This window comes from Linepithema humile, chromosome 2, assembly GCF_040581485.1.
Source record: "Linepithema humile isolate Giens D197 chromosome 2, Lhum_UNIL_v1.0, whole genome shotgun sequence".
Taxonomy (NCBI): domain Eukaryota; kingdom Metazoa; phylum Arthropoda; class Insecta; order Hymenoptera; family Formicidae; genus Linepithema; species Linepithema humile.
This window is the reverse complement of record NC_090129.1, coordinates 29,247,338-29,272,151: the sequence shown is the minus strand read 5'-3', so window position 1 is coordinate 29,272,151 and position 24,814 is coordinate 29,247,338. Positions and strand designations below refer to the sequence as shown.

Here is a 24,814-nt window from a genome sequence, read left to right as displayed (position 1 = left end):
AGCAAGAAAGGCAAATATTTATCGATCCCATATACAAGTGGTTCGTCGCGACGAACCATTCACCAAACTTTTTCTCTCGCGACCACTAAAGTTTCCTTTCGAATTACGTTGCGACGCAACAGCGATCGAGAGCGGCTGCACGATCGACCGTCCCGCGACTCAAAGTGGATGCCGTAATTGATGTAACGAGCAGCAACTCCATTCACCGTACCGGGATAAGTAGAGGTGCGTTCCATTCGCGGCTTACAGCAGACTTCACGGCGAAACCACCCTTCTTTCGATAATTTGGCGCTTTGATCTTGGTTTCGCGAGGGATGCGCCTCTTCTTACGACGCGCGGTAGCTCAACAGTGTTTCGTTGCGCGATAGGCCGCTTTAAAGCGGAAATTCCGCCGGTCTGCTGTATTTCTTGTGAATTAGATAATTAACATCGTGGCGGAAGCCGTAACGCATTGATGGACGAGACAAGATAACCGGGCGCAATTCACTTTCCTATGATTTACCGATGCCTAAGTGGCGTTGAAAATACGTTACGGAGCAGCTCGGGTGCGGGTATCAATTATTGACTACAGTTCCCGAATTTATCGCCGAATAGCTTTTTATCTGATTAGAATTATCTGGCAGAACGATCGATGTGTTACACGTTACGTCATGAGAGCCGTGTTTGAAGTAAATTACTGGAGCGTTGGTGAATTTGCTAAACGTGTTAAATCTACCGTAACTGTGATGAGCGATAATTCCAATTAATATTATGTGCAAAGATAAATTATCCACAGCATATTTAGAAATAATAACACTTCGTGCGATCCGCATACAACACTCGGGATTTAATTTTTTGGAAAAATTTGAAAGAAAATTTGTCCGCGCAGAGTTCTAAAAAGAAAAATTTATTGCAAGAGAGGGACAAATCACTTTCTTCTAGGAAACTAGAAGCGGAACATGTCGATAGCCATTGTGCTTACGTGCCGTTAAATCTAAAGAAGCGAGCGATCTCTTCGAAGCAAGTCGGGTCACGCGAGGAAACGAAGGAAAGTTTCCATCGAGACAAGACTCTTACTCGTGTCTCATTCCGTGCCCCATTTACTTTTTTATCTAAGAGACTTGGGTGTATCGGGCTCTACATCAAGATCGAACTATACTTGACAGACATTAATTTGGATTATGCAGCACATTAATTACGATTCGCGCTCTATAAGTTCTATTGTTTCGATTTCCTTGATGATAATCGCTAAATACAAAGTTTCCATTTAAATACAACGACGTGATCGTAATATCACGTAATTCGATTAAATATACGCCCTATCACGTTTACTATTACTTGTAACATTTCTTTTTTTACACAATAATCAAGAACATTAAATCTTAAATATTTTATGAAGATTATACGAAAATATCTATACTTATGTAAGTTTATATTCGTCGTGCAATGTGAATTTTGTTCTTCTTTCGAAGTATACAATTAATTTTAATTCGCAAATTATCCAATGAAAGTTCATATCAAACTCAATCTTAAGTACAGAAATATAAAAAAGTTAACAACACTGTTTAATAAAAAAATCGACATCTTGATAAAATAATTTTAATTTCACGAAATTTGACTTGATAAAATATTCTAAAATAAACGATTCTTGTTTTATTGTGATCAACATAGTATATGCAAAATTTTACTGGATGGAGAAATGCGTCGATTTCTTTGCAAACAGTGTAAATCATAATGTACATACTTAAAACTATACTTCAATTCTAGAAGGAATAATTTCACTATCTTTACGACTTTAAATTAGCCGTTAAGTAGCGTAAAAAGTACTTGTCAAATGAACATGTGTACATTAATCTAAGGTAATAATGTTCCCGGAAATATGTTGCCCAAGTCAGTGCTACTCGGGAACTGCACACTGACGCTTGCCCGTCGTGTATTTTCCACAACAGCTGAATTACTTCACTTTCCGCTATCAGCCTTATTAATCGCGAAAGTATAGTCGTGTCTCAGTCCGGCGCTATCTAAGTCGGAAGTAAAGCAGTACTCACGGTAGGACGTTGTGAAACACCGGTGGTCGATTCTGAGGTGTCGTGTGTCTTGACGCTGTACGTATGCATAAATGCAGCAACGGTAACATACGACGGGAACGTTAATTTCTAGCTTCGATTGATACGGCACATTACATAAGTCTTGCATAACTATTTAAGTACGCCTTGAGAAAATTATCGAGAAATTTGGTATTATTCCAGTAATTGATTCAAATTGCATTTAAAAATGGAATAAAAAGCACTCATTTTAACGTAAATGTTTTACAGATTCTTGTTTTTCATAGTTTGATTATTACATTAAAATCGTTGCAATGTTGCGAACGGCATTCCTCAGACTTCGTGAAAATCAACGAACTCTCTCCGAACTGTATACCCTTAATAGATTTTCACGAGATTTCTCGATATCTGGTGCAAACTAGCGCCAAACTAGTTAGTGAGCGGTGACCGCCAATTACGCAGCATTGTGTTGCGCGTCGAGACGATGTAAATGCAATGGGTTGTCCGCTTTACGAGACAGTCATTAGACCGACGGTGCAGTGACCGCACAAAGCTCTGTAACGCAAACGACTTACCGTGCTCTGACTACAGATATTGGCCCTTGTGGCTAACATATCACTCTAACTGGGTGTACAGGATGCATATGTGAGTCTGTTACGCCGTAGTGAGGATGCACCTGTCCCTTCGGCATCGAACGGTCGACCGAGCCTCCGAGCTGTACGATCCTTCTTCCGTTTTGAATATATTTGCCTTAAGCAAGAATTAAGAGTCAAAGGAAGAGGAAGTTACGAAATTAACTGACATTTTTACGCTAACAAAGATTGAAGAAAAGACAAGCTATATATTTTCATTCACTTGCCCCGCGAATTAAAATTAATAATTTCGCTTATCTGTTTTTCTCTTATTGTTAGATTAATCTTCTTCTCGAAAGAGTGTGTAATTTCTTACATAGAAGCCAATTGTTAGCTTGTGAAATATTAATAACATTAGCAAATCAATTAAATTAAAGTATGAATGTCACTTTATTTGATTTTAAATATTATTATTCAAAATTCTCATTTTATTTTATTTTACTTTTTGTACTTTGAATAACTTTTACTTACGTACAGCTTGGAGATATATTCATTATTACTAGCATACGTCTCACGGATCTTTTTATAGGGACAGAAATATATTTCGTATTATCTTTATAACTTCACTGTACAATAATGTGCACGCAAATAAAAATAAATTCGAACCGGTTTCTTATATCGATTCCGAGAAACGAAAACGTCGCCCATGAAAGCGAAAGAGACGAAAATGATACGTTGTTTTTGCTCTCGCGCGGGTACGAACGGAACATTTTTCATTGTTAATCCCCAGATATAAAGAACGGTCGCCAGCGAGGACGCGGTGTGTACAAGCCGGCTCCAGGGGTGCGGTATTTCTGAATTAAAACGGTGTCCACAGCACGGAGAAGCAGACAGCCTGCACTTATCGTCCGACGTGGATTATTGCGCACGAATGTCGTATCTCTAAGCGGAGTGCGTGGCCGCTCGCCGAGACGCATCGCTTTGTGCCGCTATTAAAAGCGGCCAAGTTAATAAACTACGTTCGTTGATACACACCGCTGTATCGCTATGAGCGTGCGGGGATACCTCTCTTTATTTTCTATCCCACGTTTCCGAGCTCCGCGATGAGATAATGGCCGACTTACGCGTGCCGCGATGCAATTAATTAAGAAAGGTGCCGCGGAGCTCGTAGAATACTCATAATTTATCGCGAAATATTCGAATGTAATACTTTAATTGTCCGTATAAATTTTTCTTCGCGCAATTAGCGCAAATAGACGTTGAGCGTTACGAGACACAGTTCTGAATATAAATAAATCGTTAATCTCTCGCGTCTCTCGAGTCTAGCTAGATATCCCGTTTTCCTCGAGATCTCTTGGAATCCGCAAGATTGCTCTATCGATTCTTCGATGCGGGACGCATCACGGGGATGAATGGCCGGCGGGACGGCCGAGTGGAAGAGACACCCCTGATTATTTATTGCTCATTATAATGCGACTTGGACGCTTTGAGAGCTGTCCCGCCGCCGACCGGGGAATCGGCAGCCGCGATCGAGATGCGGATAAGATCGCGCAGCCACCGCCTACAATTTATAAAGTCCCGCTTGCTCGGTGCCGCGCGTCTCAAGGAACCTCCGAGCCTCGGGGAACGCTCGCGCGCAGACGTGCGCGAACACATACTCGTGCTGAAGAAAAAAAAAAAGGACAAAAAACAAGGAGAAAAGGGGAATATCGGCGGGCGCGAGTCCGAAAGCGAAATCTCGCGCGCGCCACTTATCGCTCTCGACATTTCCGCAAATTCTAGTCGGCCAATCTGGCTCTATCAGATACGTGTAGCGATACAAAACCGCGCATTCCACCTCACTCGTTTCTTTTCAGCAACCAACAAGCCGGGTTAGAAAAACGAAATTCCGTGCACCTTTCACTCTCTCATGATGCTAAAACCGTACCGATCCCACGGGATCAGGAAATGTTTAGTACGCTTGAACAGAATCTCGGATAGATAATGTTTCACATAAATAAACTTATTTAGAGAAGCTAGATGAGAAGCTCTGCGTGTATCATTAGCACCGACGAGACCAAATTTTCTGACCTGAAACATGACGAGCTAAAAATGATCCATCAAATTACGTATTATCCAATCATCACGGATAGATTTTTTAATTCAACACTGAACAAGATAGATTAATCATCATATCAAGAGCGAATAAAATGTTTTATGCGCGATAATTAATGCAATGAATAACAGGCTAAGAAGGAAGCGCTATGGAGGATGAAACAGGTGTAGATACCGATCGATGATCTACGATCATTGTAAAGCTTTTCTGTAATTATAGCGTGGCTTCGCGGATCGTAATTAAATCAGCGCCAGTGATTTATGGGATTCCCACCAGCGAAGAGAGCAAAAGATGCGGATCACTCTCAATTAGTGTCTGTCGACATCATTTATCAATGAAACGAGGAGAGCGCAATTTTACGTCGTGTCGGTGCTCATCATCCATCCGGGCGAGATCCGGAAGGGTGTTATTAATAATACTTCTAGGGGAAAGTTCATCTGCATTTCGTCGAATGTAAAAATTGTAGTAATAATAGCAACGGTAAATAGATAGATGCGAACAATTAATATCGGCCGCCGATCAACTTTTGTCTCGATTATAATACATTTGATTTTTCATGACCGGCAAAATTACTGGCAAAAGATGTTTGTATCTTGGAATTCTTATTGAAAAAAAATCTCTCAAATACATGAAAAAGATCGCAGATTGAAAAAGTGAAAAAGTATCGCGAATCTAAGATATTTTTTAGATAACATTTTTATGTAATCGTGTTAAGATTAGCGTAGTTGCGTCGAGAAATAATTTCGGATGAATGCGCTGCGGCAATGCGGCGGCAAGGTTCGTTAGTGACCGAGTGACCGGGGCGGTGGGGCGGAAGTCTCGGTTTAGTGATAACAACCGGCTTGGTCAGCCTAGCGTGGAGACCGTGCAAGAGTGACCGGCGGCGATGAACGGGGCGCATCGCGCCGAGAGAGACACGTTGCTTTACGAGCGCAACAGCTGAACCCGAATGATTTACCGGGCGCCGACGTTTCGCGTTGTAATCCCGCTGGAATCCCGGGGAGGAATCGCGTCCGGCGTGCCTGCCGTGCGAGTCGCGTTGCATGGCTGGTCGCAATAATACGGGGGACTTAACGTGACTTTCTAGCTCGATGCACTGCCGCGTTCGCGGCGTCTTCCGCGTAACTTTGTTCATCGTGATCGCGATTGAAGCACGCGGTGAAACCGTTTCGGCCGGTAGAATGGCTCGGGCGTGATTAATTGCGGCCGCGAATAGCGATAGCGACTAATTGTAACTTTAGAACCAAATGCCGCGCAGGGGGCAGACGTGTAAACGACGCGTTCCCGGTATAATTGAGCCTTACGGTGAAAATGAAAGGCTCGGTCCAATTACTCGAGACGCGGAACAAAATTTTAATCGCGGCATAATTGCGATTTGAATATGAGCAATTTTAAGCATCCAATTTAATTTTACCTAAAATCGATGGTTTATACATTGCTAATGTTGTGAGAAATCAAAATATTGGATATAGCGTTTCGCTGAATTTAATAATGATTGTATCCGGAAATCGTACAAATCTCAAGACAAATCGTATACACTTGAATTGTTTAACCCGACGATCGAGGAACGTATAATTTCTCGGTCAGCAAGGTATTACTTTCTTGCTACTCGGATCAGAGATTATGTGCGGAGCTGTATCATTATCTGATAGATCGGTAACCACCGTAAGAGAGAAAAGAAAATGGAGTGCCAAGAAGTATTTGATCTGCACTCTACGTGATGTTGCGTTATTCCGCATTATGCGCCTTTCTCAGTGCACAGCTGGCAGATAGAATAACCCAAGCTATCGAAAGAGCCCATTTATTCATCAAAACTGGCATTCGCATTATTGAGAAGAAAACATCGCCCTAAGACGTGAACTCGTGCTTTGTGGAGCATCCTGGGCAAAAACTCATTTATAGAAGGAAGACGTCGCGGAATAACGGAACGGCCGTTTAGAGAGAGGAAATAATCTATAAGCGATAGTAAGAAGCTAAGCAAATAACTTCCCTCCTTCAGTTGCTTGACAGTACCATTCCAACATTTCTTTAAATCTGATTCGTTCATGCTTGAGAAACTGCAGATTTTTATTAAACTTTTGCTTATTTGCACTGAATTTTTTTCATCACCCTATCGATGTAAAATAATGCGATGTATAAATAATAAGATATTAGCATTTGACAATCACCGACCACGTCGACCATCTATTCGCAAGATTTTAACAATCGCGATATTATTTTCAAATTTTTTTTTTTTTGTTTTAATATATGGTTATTACGATATGCAGAATGTCTCATGGGAAATTGCTGAAACTGTTAAACTATCATTTTAAACTCGCGTAGGGAATACGAAAGGTAAAATATCTTCTAACAGAAGCACATTTTGCAGTTTTTAATTTATAAATAAACTAAAAGCAATCGGATATATTTGTATTATTAAGTAAACGTTTATAAAAAAGTGCCAAACTTCACTAATTTTAACGGTATATATTTTTAAAGTGCGCACCTCAGAATTATAACAAAAATTAAGCTTTTGGAAATTATATGTAACATAAATTACAGTTACAATTACAATTTCCGAAAACGACTTGATTTTTGTTATAATTCTAACGGTGCGCACTTAGAAAATATGTTAAAATCAATGATATTTGTCATTTTTTTATAAATATTTATTTGATGATAAAAATGTTGTCTTTAGTTTATGTATAAATAAAACTGCAAAATGTTAAAAAGGTATTTTACTTTGTTTCTTTTCTATGTTTAAAAAATGACTAATTAGTTTTAACAGCTTGCCATGAAACACTCTGTATTATTCGGTAAGCTAAATTACAACGCAGCTGCTTTTGTTTTGCACTGGTTTACTTACACATACCAGCTTAAAGTACGAATTTACCATAATATTAACAAAGTTTAATAATTAGAACTGAGAAGCTCGCTCTTTGAACTCGTTGTCGTTTATCGAGTTAAACTGTGAGATCCGACTTCTTGCAGTAACAAATGGTTGAGTTGTCATGAAATTCGCGTTCCTGCGGGATTCGCACAGAAATTGCAGATGACTTTGCAACAATGAATAACAGTAAATATGCGGTCAAGCATAGCGAAAAGAAGGGTGCACGTCCCACATTCTATTATTTTGTTTGCAATCACTCGACAAAACCAACAACTAAGTCAATGAAACTCTAAACGGGAATCATGTTTTATATATCTAAGAGAAGTAAACTTTAACAAAATATATAACACTGTATTCTCTTACTTTAATTTTAATGACGGTAAATAATTCAAGCTCCCCAACGGGGCGGTCATATACTCGCAAAGTGCATGTAGTGATAAAAAATTACTATTGCCGGTCAACCGAGCTGTAACGTAAGCTTACGTAAGCTCACACAGTGAGTATGTACGCCGTGTTCATTCATAAATAGTGTGCATGCGCAAAAGTTTTTAGACTTTAACTCGGAGCAAAATTTACGCAACGACACACGCTAAAAAATCTTCTTTGCAAGAATTAAATTGTGTAACCTATTTAAAAAATTCTGCGATTAAAAATGATCATAAAGAAATTTAGCGATTCGCTGATTGCGTTGATAAAAATTAATTCCAAATCGCTTATGAAATACTAAATATTACTTATTAAGAAATTTAGTTGTTTTTTTTTTTTTTTCTTTTAAGATTGGATCGACGTTTATCATAGAATCTATCATAAATGTTAATGTCAGGTATTCCGTGACACGCTGAGATTTCGCATAAGCAACATCCTCCCCGTAGAGGAGACCTTCGCGCAACATCATCTTATACACGCGAGTACTTTCACATGGTATTATGCGACGCCCTTGAACACGCCATGTTCTCTCAAACGCTAAACGTTCGCGAATCGGAGATACTTGCACACACGGCCGGGCCGGACAAGTCGCTGCGACAACATGGTCGCTTCTGGTTACGCGTCTGGAGGCAAGGCGAAGTACAAGCTCGTTAGTCGGACGACTGGTTACTGCCGTCGGTGCAACGTGCACTGTTAATTAGGCCATGCCGCGTTATATGAAATTAGCCGAAGCGTAAATCCCATCGTATATCCCCCTCCCCCTCCTCCTCTCCCTCGCACGCCTTCTTGTATACGGCAGACGTGGGACTGTTTAAGACCACGGTACCGATCTCCCCGCGATCACTCTTGTTCCGAAGAACAATGCCTCGTTCTCAATCGCAGCGACCGTTTCACGCATACAGATGCGGATTAGCGATATGCGCAATCTGATCCGATTCCCGCCGTGATCCGCGTGCGTTTTTCCGCTCGCGAACGCAACAGGGCCGTCTTTTGTTTTTCTTTGAGAAATCTTTTTTTATTATTCAGGTTGATTCTCTAATATCGAGGTGGTGTCTCACATAAACGGTTACAATTACCACGGTTGTAGTATTATTTACAAATGTTTCTTTATTTCCTCAGACACTTGTGATTGCAACAGCAATCTGGGTCAATAGAAATTTTCACAATTGCAGGGATCTTGGTTATCGGCGATAATAATACAACTTCTCATCAGATAAATACAATCACAAGTGGAACACGAAATTTATTCAAAATTATTACAGTTCTGATATAGCCAAACGCGAATTTGCAAATCCAATTCTAATTGGCTCACTTCTTACGGTTACAAATTAAACAATCCTTCGCTTTTTCCGTTTCGCTCTAAAATCACGCTCCTATCCTCACATTGCTGGCTCATCGCGATACCTTTTCGATAGAAACGCGACTCACAGGAAAATATCTCGTTCGTCAGTAAGATTTTCGGCTTAAGACGCCTACACAATTTTAATTTTACATATTTAGATAATTTATTGCGAAAGAACGATTCACCGTTCGCTTTCACCGTTGCAAATAGTCGTTATAAAATCTGAAACGGCGGAATCAGTTGTCCAATTACATAAGTATGAAATGACGCTCCACATTGTTACCGGCTACATCACCAAGCACTGTTTGCGAGATAAATGTAAGGAAGCGCTGGCCTGAAGATCTATTCGGTCGCTCGTGTAGCTTTGAGTAGCGGAGGGCTAACATCTCTGAGACGAACAAGGAAATACGGGCGATATAATGGAGAAGTAGACATCGGCGTTCGATGGCGAGCGTGATAAGTGCGGGAATATAAAGAACCGCGGCTATTATACGCGCGAGTGTACTGTTTACGATGAGGCGCGACCGTTCGTCTGCGGCGAACATCCGACGGATGCGCAATTACCTCTGCTTCGACTCGTCCAGTAACTCCCGACGTTGTCCAATTTACGCCGATACACGACGCGTGGCGGGACGACCGATCAAAGAGGACAGGATTGAACTGGTCGAACCCGCATTGCTTCGAGTCTCCCGCGAGCGTAACATCGCGCGGAGCGGTAGCGGACCGCGCGCGAAAAACACTCGCACGATGTCGAGGAATCGAATCATTTTCCAATCTAGTTATACGGCTCCTTCATTTCCGCGTTTGCCGGACGCAGTAAAGACAACACCGCCGCACAAGAAGCCCCTGTCGGGTCTTGATGCCGAACACAACGGAGCGGAATTGTACGCGGAAAATTGATGCCGTCGTGTGCGGTTTCGCGACGGCGAATTGAATTTTCTGCCGATTATACCGTTTAATCGGCGAAATAGAAATATATAAACGTCATGTAGATTTGTTTTGAGGAATGCGGTCGCGAGATGTTTTATCGGCCGTTTTATCTTATTCGCTCCGGAGGATTCCTCCGGCAAACTTTGAAGATTCATTCGCAAGACGGTGTACAAGAAACGGGAACGGATTATCTCGGAGTTACTGCGCGTAAAGCAGAGAAGAGATAGGGGGCAAAAGGTGTGGCTACCGTATCGTGGAACGTAGCAGACAGTGTCCGTTACATGCAGGACGTAAACGCAGAATTCAAGTATCTGAGCGTGATCTTTGCTCTTCCATTTGCCTGAAATGCATTCCGTTAAACTTATCAACAGCATATTGCTTTCAAGTGTATAATTTTTTCCTACATTTAATTAATTTCATTTTTATCCTTGGTTAATTTAATAACATAATATCGCGCAAGATTTCATTAACGATAAAATTTTGAAAATGATGGATAAATAACATTTTATGCAAATAAATCATTCTTGGTGACGAAATACGCAGAAAATCAAAACGGGAGTTAGTGCTCTTGTTTAAGTCAGTTGACTCGGCTACGAGCGCAGCTATTTCGAGTGACTGAAATGTGCAGCAGTCACCAACAGGTGGGCCACAGAAAGCAAACTAACTCTTTTTTTTTAGCCTTATCTTCTACCGAATTGGCAGCTTCGCTTTCGCGCATGCGCGCGAAACGAAACGAGAAACTCGAGAATAATGATTCATTGGCTCGTATATCGATCCAAGCATAACTTATTGTTTGCCAGTTTATTCTCTATTGAAAACATGTCGAGGATCCGCTGTTTCGCGCTTTCTCTCGATATCTGTTTAGGACAGGTGCGTGATTTAAAGACATCAAAGATAAATTTATTATTCTTTAGAAAAGTGTTTAGTCATGGAGTGCATAAATATAATTACACACGCAAGTTTGAATGAACTGACCAGTTTGATAGCTAAATTGGAGAAAATGAGCAAATTTTGAAATCAGAATGTTTATTTTTTATACATAAATTAAGAACTATTCTTTCAAGTACTTTCCACTTCCACGCTTTAATCGTTCTGATATATCTACTAATTGTTAACAACATTCAAATTATTTTAAACGCTTTCTTTTTTAAAGATTAGATAAACGAAAGTCCCGCCAAAGATGAATTGCGTGCTCCGTAAAATTAAAACGTTACACTGCCTGGCAGGAGCAAAAGTCTGAGGTGGAAAAAGTTGTTAAAATGTTAGAGCAAAAAATAGCTTCGATCGGTAATTAATAATTTCTGTCTTACACTAATAACATACATCAATATTGGGTTTAGATCGTTTCCTCATTTTCCTGGTCGATTTCTCTATCAAGCAATATTCTCCAGTACACATGTACAAAGTAATAGCCACAAAGCGTATACACACATCTCTATGCGGAATACCACATGTTCAAATATCGCACACTCGCATCAAATACATCGCTCGGGGTTACAGAGTCAGTGGGGCACCCACACATGTATGCATGATGCAGTGAGAGTAATCTGTGTGCGATTACATGCCGGGTGATCTACTACCAGGTGGTCTCATCTCCGCTTCATACAATAATGATCTCCACGATGTCCCTGCGATTCAGCTTTGAGTTCGCCGCTTTGTTCAACTGTCCCTCAGCGTATCGTACTGTATATTCACCCTCTTGTTCAACAGCCCGTGTTACGTTCTTCCTATTGAAGTTACCACATCGCGACGTTTTAGATTCCCTATTATATGAACCACCATCCCAAATACTCCTATATAAGCCTCTGCGTTTTCTATTTCAAAGCCTTTGGTAATTGAACGCTTTACCGAGAAAACGATTTGTCCAACAATAAAATCAGATCGAGGAAGATTTCGTTTTTATTGAAACGCTGATATAATTAATATTTTTATATTAAAATATTCAGAAAAAATAATATTAAATTTGAAGATCTTATTTTTATAAATTTATTTTTGCGCACGCTGTACGCTTATAAATTATCCTTTCACTGAAAATTAGGACTCTTTGATTAATAGATAATAGATTAATAAAGTTCGCAGAGATTATTTCGACCGGGAAACGCATGCATAGAATTCACAAAATCATTCGAGATTATTTTATACCGCACTAATAGCAAAAACACGGCTCCGTCTTTCACCGTACAAAAACGAAGTGTAGCATGCAAGGATTCAGGTAACATCGTTTATTGTAACGCAGCCCTATGAATGAAGGAAAAATAAACGCGATCCGGTTCCGCGACCTGTTTTATGCGAATAAAAATGCTCGTCGCTGCGATTCCCGCCGGCGCGCGCATAGCAAAGATACTCCCTCCGTTTCGGGTTTTCATTCGAGACTTGTATATCGGCCGCAAGACATTGGACACGAGAACGACGTGTTGTAATATTCGCATTATTCCGCGCACGCTTCTTAGCATCGCCGTCGGCATGATCGGAATTAACTAGCGCGTGCTCGACTCCGCGCTGGAATTTCCGCAGACCCAGTCTAGAAACGACGATGAGATGTTAATACGCATATCGCTCGTCACGGTGATAACTTCGTTTAATCGACGTGTCACTTATATGCAAATTTATACTGGCAAATATTCCCAGGTGTTTTCAATTAAAATTTCTTCACTCTAAAAAAAAATATCGATTCGTATACCTATTTATCATTAATTTTTTTATCAACAACCATGTAATTTTCTTCAATCATTCAACTTTCTGTAAAAAAAAAGCTTTCCAACTTTTAAAAGTTCGAGGGAAAGCGTAAAATTGCTGAGAAACATTTAAATATAAATACGTAAGACTAATAGAGTGATCAACCGTAATTATGATTATTTGTACAAAAAACGTGAGACTCACCATCAAATTATTGCCATGAGAAAGCGTAAAAATAGAGATAGCTGGCGGGTAATAATAAGGAAAATATTTGACAAGCTCGAGTGTGTGCCTCCGCCGATGATATTGGAATTCGAGGGCCCACCCCGCGTCTTTTTATCGACTTGTTCGCCCATATATTGTCCGTTGTATAGTCCCGCAAAAATACACCCGCGAGCCGCATACACTGTTGTTTCCTTCGCAATCCTGGCCAACAGGTTCTCTTGGATACTTGCCTTGCAATTTCATTCAGACGCTTAGGCACCTGAGCGGCAACGATATATATATATATATATATATATGCGTCAAAACCGATTCCGAGAAACCTATCGCGATTTTATGCCACTCTTGGCTATCGTGAGACTCGCAGAGATCGGCGGCTTTCGCCTCGCATGCCGACGAACTGATCAGAATGCGGAGAAAACAACTTGTTTATCGGGTCGCGCATCGATATGCGAAACTATTGAATAGCCAGAAATTGAACATCCGCGGATAAAAGTGGATCGGAAAAATCAACCGAATTCCACTTCGCCGTGTTCAAATTTCCTCGTCGAGATTATTGCGTAACATCATCATTGTTGATCATCCCTCGACCTGAAACTTATCCTCTTTTTCGGCTATTGATTGGCAAAGCCTTTCGCTTCACAAACGCGAAACAATGAGTTGGAGAACGTGATTAGATCCTTTGACCTTTGCGTTCAATCTCCGTTGTTCCCCGCCGGCTGTAGACATTCCGCGTCGTAATTGGCCGTATTACGTTATATATAATTAGCGTTAGTCTAACAACTGATAGCTGTCATTAACCCATATCGGACTTTTCATTCAACACATTCGCCGCGCTTTGTCGAAATTCCAGAACTCGCCAACTTTTCGCGCCAGCGGAATTCCCGTATGAGTGGCGAAATTGGCGCGCCGCCATGCATTTCGACATCGTCGTAATCGTCTTCTCGGAAACAACGCCAACGCTGATACGCAATCGATTTTCAAACCGCATGAGAACACTTCTGACCTTAATCGAATCGGACAACAACGTAGCGCAGTGTCCAAATAGAATCCTTTCGCCATTTCGGGACTGCAGCTAAATACGTATTTCCGATTTCCCAAATTATTTCTTTCTCTTAACAATAAAGAGGAAGACAACGCAATCGACAGTATATTACAATTTTTTATTTTGCAAAAAATGTTTAAAATATTTTAAAAGAGGGATAAATGTACGGTTTAGCGGTCTGTTTCGTAAAAAAAAAATCAAATCGAACCTTAATCGCAAAATAGAACATTCTTTGACCCGAGTAGCGTAATCCTAATCGCGTGTGGGTTTCTCGTTCGCTCAACCCGTTTCTGATCACGCAGTCACGCTCCTTCAGGCTTGTAGAACACACCTGTTCGCGAAGTTGAGCAAGTTCTATCGCCCACGACACGGACTGATGGTTCAGAGCCCGACCGATACGCTGCTACCTGTGATCTACGGCACGTTCGATGACATGTACGGCGAGCCGCGTGTCTCCGTCGATATAAATCAATATTCTCGGTAAGTCGCGCAAGTTCGAAGGATACTGTCGTACATTACACGGAAACGCATTAACAGACTTGTAGTAGTCGCAGTAGTGAATTCTCTCCTATTGTTTTCACCATCGAGTGGATAAAGATTCGATGAATCAGACATCGCGAGAAATTGGTTGGAAAGCTCTACATTCCTTTGTGACATTTGATCTATATAAAAAATTATGATTTAATATAATTGAAAATTAGTTGCGTGATATATTGACGATATGTAAACTAAACTTCGAAAAACATTTTAGGGGAGAGTAATAGTTTTACTTTAATATTTTTTTTTAAGAAAAACACAAATCGATAAAAAGAGCTCTTAGTTGGATATTCCTCTTTTCTGAATCATCGCATTACAAGAAAGTTATCCGAGTAAAACCGTGAAAAATGCATTGCTTGAATATTGCATTATTGACTTAAATCGACAGACGTCGCGTATCGCATTACACCTGTGTAGATTGAGCAACAATTGTCGCCCACGTTACTCGTTAAACACCTCAAGTTCACTGTTACGACGTGCGAACGACACACTTCTCTTCGCGGAAGGATATTTGCGAAGAGAGTCTCTGCGTACGCGCGCGAAATATTTTCCCGACTGCGAAATTGACTCCTATCCCTCCGTATCGACGTCGGAGCATATCCCGCGGTATCGACGATTTATGCACCCGAGCGCCCGAGCACGAAACGGGTACACTTATATCCGCATTATTTATGTGTACTTAGCGTCGTAAATAAGTGTAACGAAGCGTACATACAATTCGCTTGAGCGCAACATCGCCGTGCTTTCCGATGGGCGCGACTATTATATCTCCCTCTCTGTCTTTCTCTCGCTCTTTCTTTCATTCGTATTTTTAACGCGTTCTACGCGGAGCAGAACTTAACACGCGATGTACTCGAGTGAATAAGCAAATGCCATCGTTAATTTATCATCCGGTGGAGTGGGGTGCATTAAACACGGTTACGAATGTCGAGATACGCTAATAGGATCGGTCGCCGGATATGTTCGCGTCTTTATTCCGAAATAAAATAAAGAAATTGTGAGTTCCTCCGCAGTTTCGTGATTGGAAAGCGGATAAATCACGCTTTGCATGTTTTAACTAATTAATAATTCACACTTGACTCGGAATGTAAATGAATAAATTTAACAGCATAAACTTTTGACTTCGAACAATTGCCAACTAAGAAAGGAAAATATTGTTTCAATCTTTCAACTGCATAGCTGCATTTAGCTGCTAACAACGAGCTGAGAACAGCCGATCTTTGAAGGACGAATTTGTTCGGCGAGCAAAGGAATGTTGGGGGCGAGAGGAAAAGGACGCACCCCCTGCGGTATCTTTTGTTTCTATCGAACAAAGCTAGCGGTTTAACTTAGGGATTATAAAAGAAGAGATTTCGTGACTTCTCACTCAGCGAGTTTCTTTGTCCGACGCGTAACGCTGGTTGAAAGGCGTGTGCGAGAGGATTCTCCTTTCGCCCTGTTCAAACAACGAAGAGACCGTGGCGCGGTGAGTCGTAAACGTTCGGTTTAAGTGCTGCGAGTGCGAGTGCGACTGTCAGGAGTGACGAGGCCACTCCTGACGTCGACCTCAGCACGGTGCTTCGTGACGGTCCTGGCCGTAGGACTCCTATAGTGTCCTTCTTGCGATTCAAAAAGATTTTGAAGAGATATCTTGGGGAATCGTTTCTATTCTTAGCGACGGTTGAAGAATCTCTTCGAAAAAGTTTTAGCCTGCAAAGCCTGCAGCTTTGTGAAATTGAAATCTCTCGGGTATTTTCTTTAGTGAGCAGTAGATCCTTACAGCAAGACAGTTAGTTAACTGTTCGCTGACATTCGCACCATACTGCACTCCGGTGACAAAAATAAAATATGCAAATTACTATATACAGGGTATTTTAGACGAATAGCAACATCCGTTGATAGCAGATTCCTAAAGTCATATTTACAGTCAAAATGTCGAGATTACAGTAATTTTTAATTATGAAGTGTTCAAAGCTGACCAATACACGATGTGCCTGAGCGCATGAATTTTTGTCAATTTTAAACACTTCCCATTTGAAAACTGTCGTAGCCCCGACATTTTGACATACAAAGATTTCCAAAATGACTTCAGGAATCTGTTATTAATGAGTAATACAATTAGTTTAGGACACTCTGTATATTGTAGTATGGGAATTGCACATTCAATTGCATCTGTGTGAGTTTTTGAGAGTTAAAGTAATTTGACCAAAAAAAAAACGTATAAGGATTCTTTGCGCTTTAAACGTTACTTCATGCGTCGCTAGAAAGCAGTTTAAACGAAAGGTCGATGTTCACCTCTGGCCATATTCGATCCGTCGCTGCGTTTTACGCTGTTCCACGAAGTAAATTAAGTAGGGAAAGTAAGCGAAAGAGATCCCATTCGTCTTCTACTGCTCGGACAGTTTCGTCATTAATGGCGAGAGAAATACTAGGGGAAATAAATTTTTTTTTTAATTACGGGAACGGAAATAAATTCAATTCAGAGCGATAAATAAATGGTTGTTTACTGAATCATATCATATTTATATGTTTTTGGCTTAATTAAATTCCAAGTGTTTCTCTGGCCACTTACTCGCCGACTGTAAGCGCTCGAAAGTATCGCTACTGTTGAATTAATAATACAGAACATTGACGAGAAAACTTCAAAGCAAGTCTTAATGAAAGCGAGCAGTGTTATCAGCGACGAATCGGAGAAGCGGCACAAACAGGTCTCGTCTAGGAAACTCGGCATTTGTGCAACGCGAGTGAACATAACCAGAAGTTGGGAGCCATTCCATTCTATTAGCAGAGACGCGAACGGCCGTACAATAAATTCTCAAACGCGGCTTCTAAAACACAATGTAAATATGAATTGGCTAGTCTTGAACGCTACTTTCTGCCTTTTGGACAGCAATGTATACGCGACTATCGCAACTTTGAAGCTGGAAAAGTGCAAGTTAATTCTCAAACTCTGCCGAAACCGATAGAAAGCTTAATTTATTAAATATAAAATAATTATCACACGTGTATTACAAATAATTTTTATTGACGCATAGAAATATTCTACGCTACGTGTCACTATTTTCGATACTTTTCCATGAAGACGTTACGTGTCTTGCTGCTACGAGCAGGCTGGCAGATGAGGTAAAACTTCGTTAATAATAAATTGCAGACTACATTACTAATTAGTGCCAACGCGGGGCGCGAGATTATGCTCGAGCGTTTCGCTGAGGCACGGGCTCATGTTACGTCGGTCATCTCGCTTACGGTACCGTGGACGAGACGGCGAATCGTGATGCGCGTAATAATCATCTCATGTTGCCATCTGGGACGCGGCAGCTCGCGCTCGCGGTTCGAGACGGACGTTATATGGAAAATTGCTTATCACGACGTCCGTATTTCACAGCTACGTCATCATCCATCGTCCGCGCCTCTGTTTTTTTGCACAATTCAGCATCCCGATCTCGCATTCGCAACTTGTCCTGCGCGCCGCAACTTGTATCGGACGAAATATAAACAGGTCGGACAGTAATGAACGCATCGTTAAAAGGAATGCAAAAATTCCTAGTTTCTTGATTTCTGCATATAATTTTCATTTCACGAAGAAAATAGAATGTATGGAATAATCGACGCAACCGAGAGGTCTTTCCTCGTCATGTATTAAGTAGAACGTTCTTAAATAACAGAAAGTAAAATTATTCTGTCAACTTACGATACAGTCAACATTTCCAGTTTTCAACTAGTGAAAACTTAACTGGTTTCATAAATTATTCAAAACGTGTCGGCAGATTTTATACTATTTAAACTCTTCATTTTCTTACAGAAATAAAAACAGTGATGTATCATTAATATATCCTCTCATTATTAATATATAAAAATTATCGGAAATAAAGGATTATTGTTGAATACAATATGCATGAAGGGAAGGACGCGTAGCTTAACCATTCTTCATCTATGGCCGAAGCCGATGCCGGGCGTAAATATAGCCGCAATAAAAGATTAATGCATCGCGCGCGAGAGGTGTGCGTTTACAGCCGGATCTCTAACGTCACACCTCGCTTTGCACCGGTGCTTGCTCGATGCCGGACGAGTGTTACGTCCGTACGCGGGACCCGAAATGAACCCAGGCGGCAGGATGCGGATGTACGCGCTGATTTATGATATAAAACCGAGAAAAACGCCGGGGTGGCGCGGGGGTCGGATGAAATTGCAGGTGCAACATTCGTTGTGTTGCTTCGCGATACACGTGCAAGCCCGAACACGTGCGTGATCGCCTCTTTACGCTGTAAATACCGCGCTCGGTAGCGTGTTATTAATGCTCGGCGCAGCTCGTCGAAAATAACGATATTGCGAACAAATAATCCGATGACATCTCATTGATACATTATTTGTTGCAAAACGCATGAAAACTGATATAGATATTTCCATTCGCCGATGATACGCTTCTGAATATTAGGTATTTAACGTGGCATTAAATTTAAAAAATACAAATTTAACTTAGAATTTGATAAGGAAGATATTTCCATAATTTTATATATAATGTTTATAATAAAGTAATATTCCATTATTCTAGTATGATTTGTATAATTTCAAATTTCTCGCGTGCAATTTTGCACATTTGAACGATCGTGTTGTTCAACATTAAGCGATGCATTCGAGATTCCGAAATTATCAAAGTTCTTTGAGAGAGAGCTTTGTTCATATTACAATTTCTCGCGATTTTTTTTTTAAACTGAGATCACGTTCAATGCTAACACGAGACTGTACAACTGTACGCAACACTGAATGCGCGGTGAAACCGCTGGATACAAACGCATTTACAATTCTTATTCGCGTACTTGTCGTCGGCTTAAGCAGAATCGATCACTCGAAGCCGCAATTTTTTTTTTTTTTTTGCGGCTTTCAGCTACGCGGAGGATCGACAGTATCAAACGAGAACAGCGAGAGAAGATAGCTTTCCTGAAATTCTCGCGCGGTGCCGATCGCGCGCGATCGTCGGAGACGGGATTTGCATTGAATGCAATAACTTATCAAAGCCTGGAAACGCGGCGCGGCGAAGCCGTTCGATGCATCTTGATTAATAACGGGGAAACTGCGAGAGAGCTACTGCCTTATCGTGTGCCGTTTTCATGCCGCGGCTGGACGATAAATTATGGCGCGGGAACAGAAACGCGATGGAAGGCGAAACGCGATGGAGTCGGACTTGTCATTCGATGCGCTCTCTAAAAGCAAACCCGCACACGCTGCGCGTGATGTTCTTTTCTCATTAACTTCTCGGTTGCATAAAGGATGTTATATCCCCTTTTTTACTCATTGATTTACTATAGCCGGCACGGTGTCAGAAATTATTAACGTTCTTAGTTGTGACTTATGAGCTCACATGTTATACAGAACTTAACAGCTTAAGGAAAAACTTAGAGCGTTAGAGTAACGACGCGCTTGATTAATTATAGAACGACGACATTACACACGGATCGCAACGTAGTCTCGAATATATTTATCAAAGTAATCAAACTATTAATTTATCTCCCCAAAAGTTAGCGCTGCTTAGAAATAATTCAGTGTTGAATAAGCACGTCTGTCAAGTTAATATTTGATAAATTTGCATCAACTGACCATATTTTTTATTAGAAATTTATTAGCTCATATTAATTTGCCAAGCAACTAACGAACAATACACGCCGAGATATTGCGCAAACCCTCGCTCTGCGCCGCGCATCAATTCAAATTCGCCGGTTGGCGCCCGCCAGCATTTAATAAAGTCGCAATTAATAGCGGACGTTTTAACGGGGCCGCTAACAAAGTACCGGTGCATGTTACCGGGCAAAGTGCTCGGCTGGTGAAAAGTCGGGACCAACCGACCGTGGGTAGGTCGCGGGAGCGGCCCGGCTTGTGAGATGCTCGCGTTGCCGCGCGAATCGATGTGCGTGCTCCGTCTGGAGCTGGCAATTACATTATGCTCGTGTGCACGCGAACGTTTATCGAGCTATCGAGGCTGTGCAAATAACGCAAAAAAATGCTTCGAGCAATAATGCAAGAGCTAGAGAGAGAGAGAGAGAGAGAGAGAGAGAGAGAGAGAGAGAGAGAGAGAGAGAGAGAGAGAGAGGAGAGAGAGAGAGAGAGAGCCGCGTATCTAATTGTAGCCGCACGCGACGAGATACGACGCAGCTTCTTTGACAAACGGCCGAGTTAGGCGGAATAAAGAACGGAGTCGCGCGGCGGGAGGAAAGGATCGCGATTCCTAAGCTCGAGTCGATATCACATGCTCGTAATTTCCACCCTTTCTCCACGCCCGACGACTAATGTTCGCGTACGCTCCTCCATTCGTGTGTGCGTCGGATCCGATGATTTCGCAGGCGATTCGATGACGCCGCCTCGTCGGCATCGCGGAGCACGCCACGTAAGGTAATTGGTAATTAAAGTACGTATATACAGGCCATAATCGTGCAATATAATGAGTGCAAGGCGCGCGCGCAATTCGCAATTGTAAATAATAACCGATGCCGATGCGGACGGGCCGATGTGGAACGAGGGGGGGAGAACGGCATCGCGAACGACGCCGTTTGATATCTCGAATCGGCGCTCGTTGGAAATAAAAGCGATACTGCGAGGCCCGGAGGATCCGATACAAAATACATTCCCTCTGATCATCCTGTGACCATATTATTCCATCAATTTATCGGAAATGCACAATTCCAGTTTCCTTTATAACCCATCGTTTCGTTATACGATATCATTTTGATATAAATATACGATATTAAATTTATGTGCTGTTACTCGAATGCGAAATGCAAAATATACGCGAATAGAAATCTCCCGATTGCACTCTGAATTTAATAGAAATGTATAATGCGGCAGGCTGCAAAACTGGTTATATTTATACATGTTTGCACAAATATTTTCGTATTATATTAGATAAATTTGTTAAATCGGATGGAATTGAATAATTTCTAAAAACAAGTCCTGAAAGGAATCTGTTTTCACTTAAACTTAAGAAATTACTTTTGCAATCTTTAGTTACACGAAAAAAAAAAAAAAAAAAGAATAAGCGACGCATCGAGAGTTGCGCATCAATTTTCGCGGACGACATCCGAGTCCGACGCGCGTTGCTGGCGAAAATGAAACATTACATTTGTAACGCTTCACGATTCCGTAAAGCGTTACAAACGACAATGACGACGTCTACGCGCGATCCTTCCGTGTGATAAACCCAGCAGCCGGTCTCTCTTTCTCTCTCCTTCCGACGTCTGAAACAGCCAATATCCGAGAGCGGAATCGAGAGGATCGCGGGTCTCTTTTTCCCGTCGATCGCAGCTCCAATGATCGGAATAAATATACGGGATCGTCCGGTTGCTATCGTCTAACTAACAATTTGATGCGTGGCGCAGAAACAACGAACGACCACGTCTGAGCCCTCGCCTTAGGAAGATCGAGATTGCGCCTTTGAAAATTCACTCGAACGTGATTTCCAATCGTGTGATGTAAGCGTCAGAGATCGGACGCCGTTCTAAAGCAAAGCCGGGTGAATAAAACTTAGAGATTCGCACACGCAAGAATCTCGCAGACCGCAGCGTGAAACAAAAAACATGCTGTTCATTTCTGAACGAATGTGATAGCGCTAGATTCACTTAGACGCGATGTCCTTAATAAGAAAATGTCGAAAACATAATGCTACTTGTTAATTAAACATTTCTGCATGCTGATAGCAATAATGGCTGATATTAAAATTTTTCTCCAAAGAGAGACAGCTACTTCATTAAATATCTCGGCCATTCCCGCTTTAACCTCGAGATGAATTCTCATTAAACGGATATAACACTTTTAATCTTGCTTCTTTTCTTCCCGCTGGAATGCGATAGTCCCTTCGTGCGCGCGCGGAGTCACGCGAGATTACGAAGGTCCATAGACGACTTTCCCATAGAGGCTCGCATGCCGCGGGGCCGCCTCCGCTGCCCGCAGAGAACTAGTTTGCGGATTTTTTCACGAGCTGTTGTGTCTGCGTGCACGGCTGGTAGAACGAAATGCCGGCGCGCAGAGCGACGATCCGTGCGGTTGGTAGACAGTGCTGGATAAAGGCGAGCGAACCGGATTGAATCGGATTAAAGTGACAAATTCGCGTACCGAAGAAAGCCTAGCGACTGGATTGCGGCGGCGATTCCACTTCCCGACTTCTCAGTGGAATTAGCGGCGCGAATCGAAGTGAGTCGGGAAGCGAGTCTCCGTAGAAAATCCGATTTATTCTTCAGTCCCTTCTTCGCCCGTTATTATGCCAAAATTATTCGTCCGGTGATTGGGACGTAATATTTTTTTTTCTTTTATAATCTAAAGACCGTATTCTGAAGGAAGTCTCGTGCATGCCACCGCACTTTTTCTCCGCTCGCGCCTGAATGCGTTCAGCGGCAAAAGCCGACGTTTCTAAATCGGCGGATAGCGTGAGCTTATGCGTTCGTGCGCGCCGATCGGCGAAGCGCGTGAACAAGCGTGTGAACGTCGACGACTATGCATAGTGTGCAACGGCGGGATACGGGATGCTCACTGGTTTCTTTTTTCAACAAATAGGTAACCGTATCTTATGCCTCGGTAAATCTCACATGGACTTTGAACGGATAATTAATTTGCAACTTTGTTGCAAGTAAGATATTTAAGGTAAATTGAATTGATGCCAAGAGATTAATTCGCTTTTTGTTCACGATTAAACCTCGGAAATGAGAAATTGCTGCGAAATTTTATCTCTCCTGTTTGTCATCTTGTATGTCAATGATACTGCAATGATCAAAGCGTGCATCGCCGCGGAATCATCATCATATCAATGATCATCGACCAGACTGGCGCACGTCCGCCACTCGATACTCATCGACCGATAAATCAGTTTAATTCACGTGTGATTCGATACAATATTTCGAACACGATTTCCGGAGGGATCGTGCGCTTAGCTCCGGCGCCTTCTTCTGTGAATGATCCACCGCGCATAGGACCGGATAGAAATCCAAGAAAGAAAGAGAGAGAGAGAATAATCGCGCGCAATTACAGTACAAGCGCGGCGATCGCGTCGATAATCATTCGGAGATGAGATCGACCGCAAGATGCATCACGAAATCGGCCGCGGCGATGCACGGGGGAATATTTTATTCGGACGCGCGAGCCGTGTAATTATTCCCGCGCGCGGTGCATCTCGATGCCCTCTCCGGCGTCTATAACGAGCCGCCCCGCGCAATACACGGAGACAAATTGAATGCCCCGCGACGAGCGGGCCGATTGTTATCTTACGATACCGATAATCTCGCGATAATTTTTAGATCTCGATTTGTTTAAAAAAAAAAAAATCCAACATTGCTGACGATATTTGAAAAGCGTTTTACAAACGGGGAGATTCCTTGAAGCAAAGTTGTACCTCAAACGTTTGAATTCCAATGAATCCGGAAGATAAATTTTGTAAATGAAAGAAAAAACGTGGAATTCGCAAATCTCTGTGTAATTAATTTAAATTACAGTCCTTCTATGCGCAGCCATTAAATAGCTCTCGGGTTTTGCAAATTAATTTCTACTCTATTTCCGAGGAAAAGAGGGACTCTCGTATTGAATCGGAGTTGCAACTGATGTTACCCTGCAGTCAGCACGTAGGCGGAAATCAATTCGTTCAGTGTATGTTGGCGTATCTAACTTTAACGAATTATTCGAGGATGAGACTGCTATATTACGCACTGCCTCCTCGCCGCGGAGCGCAGTCGTATACATTCTATCTAGACACATATAATTATCCGCGTAAATCGGTGCCGGCTGTTCGTTATTACGCCCGACATCCGATAATCGTGGCTATCCTTCTCATAAATCTCTGAAATCCGCGTTATACATTTTTCGAGCGTCTTCCTCGAATTGATCGACATTCGGCACGAATGATCGTCGGCTTATCGCTTCCGTTTCGGCTTATCGCACCGGAGTTCTCGCGCCGTCACTGGGGTCGACTCGTGGCGATAATCAGCGTGGCGCTCATCATCTTCGACTTCCGCGTGTTCGCCGGCGATCGGATCGGGCGATCTCGCTGTCGATTTAACGGGCTCGCTCGCGCGCGGTCCATTCAAGTCAATCGTCTCGCTGCCATCGATCTTCGCTGTGCGCGA

General features: G+C 41.9%; 1 protein-coding gene across 4 annotated transcripts in view; it reads right to left on the bottom strand.

Moving 5' to 3' along the window:
* The window catches only part of Cad99C (cadherin-99C), a 98,895-nt gene that overhangs the window by 36,896 nt on the left and 37,185 nt on the right, over nucleotides 1-24,814 (bottom strand). For 2 of the 4 annotated variants that reach the window (XM_067349141.1, XM_067349146.1), the window contains exon 1: nucleotides 2,600-2,653. The exons of the other annotated variants lie outside the window; for them this stretch is intronic. In XM_067349141.1, the coding sequence (XP_067205242.1) occupies nucleotides 2,600-2,638 (39 nt within the window). In that variant the 5' untranslated portion in view covers nucleotides 2,639-2,653. Of the gene's footprint in view, nucleotides 1-2,599; nucleotides 2,654-24,814 lie in introns of those variants that run through there. 4 annotated transcript variants of the gene reach the window in all.